The sequence below is a fragment of the Onychostoma macrolepis genome, unplaced genomic scaffold (genome assembly GCF_012432095.1).
Source record: "Onychostoma macrolepis isolate SWU-2019 unplaced genomic scaffold, ASM1243209v1 Scaffold232, whole genome shotgun sequence".
NCBI lineage: Eukaryota > Metazoa > Chordata > Actinopteri > Cypriniformes > Cyprinidae > Onychostoma > Onychostoma macrolepis.
In genome coordinates, this window is record NW_026704745.1 from 1 (window position 1) to 7,034 (window position 7,034).

Here is a 7,034-nt window from a genome sequence, read left to right on the forward strand (position 1 = left end):
AAACCACTTGTGAAATTAGGCTTGCTAAACGGGGCTAGCTAACTTCAATATAAGCTAACTCTATTAATATAAAAATCCAAGGCACTTCTTCCGGTCCAAAAAAGTTAAAAAGCCTTTATTCACTTCTTGTCCATCACTATTAATAGAAACACTATTGCATTTGATGCATTTGGGCCTTCAGCCTTCCTCAGAGTGTGTGTATAATTAACAGGTGTAGATATAATTAGTTAGTGAAGTTGGGAGAAATCAAAAGAACCATTACAGGGGGACCTACAAAAACAAAGAATATGAAATAAACAACTAAATGAACAAAAAAATAAATAATAATAATCATACTAGTAATGATTACTAGTAAAAGCTAAGTGTAGTTTACGTTATATCAGCTGAAGAGTAACTTAGCATGGAGCACTGCATTATGTGTACTTTTTTACATGCATAATGTGTGAGCTCTAGAAGATGACATTTTCTCTCGATCATCATGGTTCACCCACAACTTCACTGTAATGTGTCAGTAATAACAATGTAACTTTGCCTAAAGTTACTGCACATAAAGTTTCCTTTAAATCTGGGACGAGGAACCCCAGACGCATGTTACATGCCTTTTAGCTGTCATACAGGAAATTGGAAAATCTTGAATTTTTATTGTATTTATAAGAAAATGGGAACGTCTCACTATTGGGGTACTCTACTCTACTCTATACTCTACACTACATAATTAACATTTTCTGTTCTCCCTTGCAGATCCTGTCAAACGAGTCACCTGTCCAAACATTGATACACCTGATTTACCGAACCCAAAGGCACTTTTAAGAGCCAACCTCTATCTCTATCCATCTATCTATCTATCTATCTATCTATCTATCTATCTATCTATCTATCTATCTATCCATCTATTTATCCATCTATCTATCTATTTATCCATCTATCTATATATCGCAGCCTCTCTGTATACAGTACATCTGTCTGTTTGTGTCTGTCTGTCTGGCTCTGTGTTCATCTGTCTGTCTGTATCTGTTTGCGTTGCAATGGCCTCCAAACGTAAACTTGACTCCCAGGATCCTCACTACCAAGAGGGGAGATGCGTGGCTCTTGAACTGAAACTAGACCGTGTTCTAGCTGAAGCCAGGGTAAGAGTTTTTATATACCTCAATCAATTTATACTTGAACATGTGGATGGGTGACAAATTAAAGTAAAAATGTGCTGAATGTAGAAGAAGGATGAATGAGTGCAGAAGATTACATGCAGGTACATTGCATGATTCATTAACATAATGCTCTTTGGCTTGTGTAACTGAGGGAATATATTTTGGAGTTACAGAGACTTGGAGAATCAAGGTTCATTTAAGCCATTCAACACCTTATTAACACACTATGTTGTGTTTTCCTTTCACTAATCACCTGTTTTTGGATCCAGTACTTTTAACAACATCGGTCTTACAAGAAATATTCCCTCTAACACACAGACAGCAGCTGTGGAGAGGAAACGTGCACGCTCTGCAGGAGACCCTCCACAGACCTCTAAAAGGGAGTTTTTAGGACATGGCAAGCCGAGGGGGAGGCAAGGAGGGCGACGCCAAGCTGCAGCTACAGGTTACATCTGAATTATTTTACATTTGTAGGAATTTACTATGTAAATGTTGGACCAAATCAAATTAGAACACTGTAATTGATTGTTGAGAGTTTAAAATATTCCAATATCAAAAAAGCCTAAACCTTTCAGTGGCACTATAGTAGAAAACAGTACTTAACAGAAATATGTCTGATTTCATAAATTGTTCAGTTTTGGGTTAAAAAAAAACAAAAAAACATGCAGTGGTAGTCTAACATGTTTTTATTCTTCTATGTACTGTTTTACAGTCACACACACCCCGGTCGAATGCTCCTGTCATCCAGTGTGGAGGTTCCACTCACTGCACCCTCAGCAGAACTCAATCCTCAAGAGCAATTTGGTAAATCAAAGTGATGAATTTAAGTTTAAATCTAAAATCCACGTGTGATTAATGAAAAACCCCTTAGACAAAACTGACAGTGCCGTAAATGGATTAAGAACACAATTTAGTAAAGATTAAGGCTAGTTTGATACTGAATCATGAAGTGGTGTTTATTCTAAATATTGATCAATTGACTTTTAATTGTCCTCATTTAAATTGTCCCTCACAGCTGTATTTCATATTTTCTTTACAGAAAAAAATATGGAGAGGCTTTCCGATATTTTGACGTCTTATCCTTCTGCTGAGCCTCAGAAAAGCTCTGCATCATCATGGTCTTTTCGGCAGCAGAAAGCCTCAGAGCGCTGGAAAGAAGCAAGACCATACCACCTAAAATGCCTTATTGCAACAAGAGGCTGTTGGTCAGCCATTGTGTTGGCTTTGCCATGAGCCTGCTGTTATTAGGTTGGTTTTAATGTTTAGTGCCCTGCTTTATAGGCTAAGGTACATGTGTTTTGGGGGACACCCAGATGAAAACCACATTTATGAGAAAAGTAAATTTAGGACCTTCTTGCTGTAAGGTGACAGCACTAAACACTGAGCCACTATTCAGTCCACAATAAAATCAAACCTAGTGTCTAACTAAATTTGTAATAGCTTAAATTGAGTGTTATATTTTATATGAGTTATTCGCCTGAAATAATATATTATAATATTGTTTTATTTTCTCACTAGGTGCAGAGAGTGTCTTCCTGAGGAGTGGTTCTGTGGAGACTGTGATGTATTGCATCACAAAAAACAGCCACTCCACAACAGGGAATGTGTGATTCATGGGTTTTTTGAAGCCATACCTCCAACCTCATGCGTCATTAAAGGGCGAGATGGATATTGCATCCATGAGCAAGGTATGTTCTCATGAAAGCCCTCATTTTGCTGTTCATGTGTCTGCAGCCAATTACTGATAATCTAATTTAGTGGTTTTCTTTCGTTTTGCCAGCTTGCATTTTGCCAACAGTGAAGGCGCCAGGCTGCTCCTGTGAAGGCACAAACTTCACCATATTTCCGGGCAAACCAGTGATTTTAATTACCATCAATGGTAAGAACAATTCACTATTTAGATTGCTATTGTAGATGTGATGTTTTTCATACTAGTGTGGTGTGGCATCGTGCTTACAACTGAAGTCATGTCAAAATCTATGGTATAGCACATGGTGTTGTCATTAGCCAACACGGCTGTTTGTAATTTGATGATTTAGACAAATGTAAACAATGTGTGACACTACTCAAGAAGTCTGGTTTGAGTGCCGGGTTTATAGGAACTTGTGCAGTGTCTCCCAACCATTCACAATGAGCAGAATTACCTAACTGTTTTAAAATTAATTTTTAAATGTACTTTTTTGTTCAAAGGGCGTTTTGACTTGCATCAGCCACTTCGTGTATGTCAAACGTGCCAGCATCAGTGGACCCCTGACTTGAAGGACCTCCTTAGGAGTGGATATTGGCCAGCCTCTGTCACCAGCTCTACACTTTATACACTGGACCTCCTCAACTCCTTTCAGGAACTCAAGGTCATCTCTCCAGGATTCTCCAGACAAGCCTTCGCAAAGATTGGAGGAAGAGTAAGTGTAATTGTTATTACCATATTATAAAATTTCTTTCCATTATCAGACATTGTTACATATACTATTTCATTCTATATATCTTCCAGTCTGGACAAATCAACGGAGATACACTACAGCGCAGCTTCTTAGAGTTTTCATATGCTTCATTTGAGGAAGACCAGCTCTGCTGTGGTGCTCCTTTCACCTGCCCAGCCTGCACGCCGGAAATGTTGGCTGTTTCAGCTGATGGAAACAGAAAGCTATATCGCTTTCGCCGAGACACAAGGTGGTCTTTTGTTTCAGTCTTTTTATTGATTTATTTATTTTCTTTATATATTTAATGGATGTATTTCCTATTTTTCTTTCTTCCTCAGCTCTGATGATCCTGCCTTTTTTGAGGGGCTCTTTGTGGCTGAAGACGTTGCGGTGTCTAGATTTGTGGAAACCATACAGAAAGCAGTGAGAAATGCAAGTTTCAATCATAACTTGACCGAAAAGTTGTCACAAAAAGAACCATATATATCCATATATGTCCGACCTTGATTTCTACCTACCAGCTACTCCAAAATCAAACTGAGAGAATAAATGCCATATATTGTATGACAGCATTGCTTTTGTTTGATTTGTTGTGTTTGTTATGTGTGTCATAGACACAGGGAAAAGGCACATGTGGGGACTCCCAGTGGACAGCAGCGAGGGAGACATCAAGGAGGGCTTCCAAATTGGATGAAGAGGGGATGGAGGTTGCAGTGTGTCGCCACGGATTCCTTCTGAAAGCTCTTAATATGTACAGGGGGGAGATATTTGCCTACCCTCTGTATCTTCAGAAGGAGCTCATGCCAGCCAAGGCACAATTCTTTGCAATGGATGTGGCTTGCAAATATTGGCCATACTTGGAGAAAGCTGCTAGTGTCCTTCCTGCTCTTCAAGATCTGACCACAATGAAACCTTTCCTCAGTGTGATGCATGCTCGAGCCCATGCTACTAAGTGTGAAGTATGTATAATATTTTTGCATCACATGTACATTTGTAATGTTTGCAGGCAAAACTGCAAACTGTACTATGTAGCCTTTTTGCTTAATCGTTTCTTGTACAGATTGTAAAGCCTTTGAGACAAATTGTGCCCATTTAATTAAATTGAATTTTCACCATTTACTAATAGATTAAATGGAGTGGTAGAAACCAGGAAGGAGCAGGGACAACCGCCGGTGAGGAGGTCGAGCAAGTGAACAGCTACCTCTCACGTTGTGCCCTGACAACCAAATATATGTCCAAAGCAGGTAATCAGATTGTTTGCTATATATATATATATATATATATATATTTTTTTTTTTTTTTTTTTTTTGTTTTTTATTCAGCATCATAACCTTATTATTTGCTTTAAACAGCACGGGTAGACATGCTTACATTGCATGCAATGGGGTGGAACCACAAAAAACGTCTCTCTCTACATCAGTCACTTTCAACAAGATATGTGAAGGTAAGTCTCCTATTAATTGTTTTGTGTATCCTTTGTTGTGTGCTAAGTCCTGATTATTGTATAACACTGTTTATCAGACTTGCCAGAGACTCCAGGATGAAACAGCAAGGCTAGCTGAACTAAAAACAGAGTTACTTTGCACAGATGAAGTGGTGGCACAGTGGCTTTCTGATGTGAAGGAATGGGCAGCTGGCGGTAAGCATGACCAGATAAAAGAAACAGCAAATATCCTTTTCCAGTTTGGATATTTGCTGTTTCTTTTATATTAAGTTTGATATTAAAGAGCCGCTATAGGTAATAGGCTGATCATCTATGGGTTACAGCAAACTACATGTCACCATCAGATGTTTTGCCACATTTATTATGTTGCGTATTTCAGTTTCCCTGCAGGAAGTGCACATACCAAGTTCAGTAAAGTATTAAAATAAATATCAATGAAATGTTATTGAAGGATTAAAAGGGGATTTATATACAAATAAAAATTCAAACACTGAAACGGTTCTGTGTTGTTTTAACAGTGAATTTGCTTTCACTATTACTTCTACAGAGACACCAAATACATCTCATAGCAGTCAAGGCACCGCACACAGAGGACTTCAGCAGTCGATTGAGGGGCTTTACCTTAGTGTGAGGCAGCGGAAGCAAACCCTTTACCGTCAGAATGGTATAACTACAGAATATAATAGGTTGATATATTCAAGCTACTGTATGCATCCTACTCCACCAAAAAATACATGTTAAAGGTTGTAGATTGCAACCAGCTCCCCTCACCTCTCCCTTTGCAAGCTGTAGTAGAACTACTGTGACAGACGAGAGAAAGTGAGTGGTCCTATCTCGAGCCAGTGTTTGTTTGTCCATTGTGGTCTACCGTAGGAGCATGGTGACCTCTGTGGAAGGACCATATTTAGATACAAACTTCCCATTCCAAAGTAATTAAAACACAGCAATTCTTGTTTTCAGGAATGTGTGTATCCCTAAATGTTACACACTGGACCTTTGGGTTATCTGTTTGTAAATCTAAATTAAAATTTTCACATACTTCAATTACTGCAGCTTTGCTTAAATTTTTTGGGTGCAATATGTCTTTCCTTATTGAACAGTGCTGTTACAGACCTCTACACCTGTACCTCCTGTCTTTCTAGACAGCAGCAAGCTTCGCCACCGCCTTCGAAGGAAGCTGGCAGAAGACAAAAAGCTCCTTCTTCAGGAGATAGAGAAATACAATAGTCTTGTACTAGACTCTGCCACTAACATTGATGTAGCTGTGGTGGAGCATTCCCTGACTGGAGAGAGCACTGTGTCTCAAATATGGCTGTGGGAGGTTCATGGCAGTGGTACGTCAGTTTTCAGATGCTTCACAAGAATTTATTTACAGTTCTGCTATATAGAGTACACTGAACTAAGACATGCATGTAACATTGAGTGTTGTAATGTAGTGTTCATTTAGTTAATGGGCACATTTTCAGTTTTCTTATGTATCAATTTGATTTAAAAAAGTACATTTTTGTAGTTACAAAACATTGCAATGCTATATGCTCATGTATAGATTGTCTCATGTATTCATATAACTGTTGTTGATTCTTAGCAAACATTTTGATCAAGAAACAACTGCATGACCAAGTGATGTTGACAGTGCGACTGCAAGAAGAAAAAGCATTTTGGTGTTGGAGATGGCACAACACTGCACATGGTTGCAGAGCTGGCGGTGGTTCTGAAGAACAAGATAGCTGAGGAGGGTAAGATGAATAAAAACCTTTTAAATTTAAAGTATGAATTTCAAATAAATAAAAACATATCAGTTTCAGTCACAGAACTTGGATGGAGTCGAGCAGTTATTGCTCTGTATGTTATGGTCATTTGGCTCGCACATAATAAAATGTGGACTATAATTGTTCACTACGGTAACAAGTCAGTAAGGCTTTAAAGTGTGTCACATTGTGTGTTTCAGAGGAAAATCAATGTAGCCTAGTCAACGTCTCTCCGTTATGGACTTGACAGTTCTAAGAGCGGAGACGGGTAGCTATT

The 7,034-nt window shown here is 38.6% G+C and overlaps 1 protein-coding gene across 1 annotated transcript; it reads left to right on the forward strand.

Annotated features, from left to right (window-relative positions):
- Positions 1-173: 173 nt before the first annotated feature.
- LOC131535332 (uncharacterized) lies at positions 174-6,740 on the forward strand. The gene is made up of 16 exons (XM_058768210.1): positions 174-1,127; positions 1,464-1,590; positions 1,858-1,949; positions 2,185-2,393; positions 2,664-2,833; positions 2,926-3,024; positions 3,336-3,547; positions 3,637-3,815; positions 3,904-3,997; positions 4,180-4,524; positions 4,692-4,809; positions 4,918-5,009; positions 5,087-5,204; positions 5,557-5,673; positions 6,152-6,343; positions 6,595-6,740. The coding sequence occupies exons 8-16, from the start codon at positions 3,757-3,759 to the stop codon at positions 6,738-6,740; spliced, it is 1,281 nt and encodes a 426-aa protein (XP_058624193.1). The 5' UTR covers positions 174-1,127; positions 1,464-1,590; positions 1,858-1,949; positions 2,185-2,393; positions 2,664-2,833; positions 2,926-3,024; positions 3,336-3,547; positions 3,637-3,756.
- Positions 6,741-7,034: the final 294 nt, after the last annotated feature.

Bases quoted from the DNA above. Each gene is read 5' to 3' on its own strand.
- LOC131535332 (XM_058768210.1), top strand. From the start codon at position 3,757: ATGTTGGCTGTTTCAGCTGATGGAAACAGAAAGCTATATCGCTTTCGC. The intron at 3,816-3,903 runs GTGGTCTTTTGT...TTTCTTCCTCAG, and splicing joins CGCTTTCGCCGAGACACAAG to CTCTGATGATCCTGCCTTTT. The intron at 6,344-6,594 runs GTACGTCAGTTT...GTTGATTCTTAG, and splicing joins GTGGGAGGTTCATGGCAGTG to CAAACATTTTGATCAAGAAA.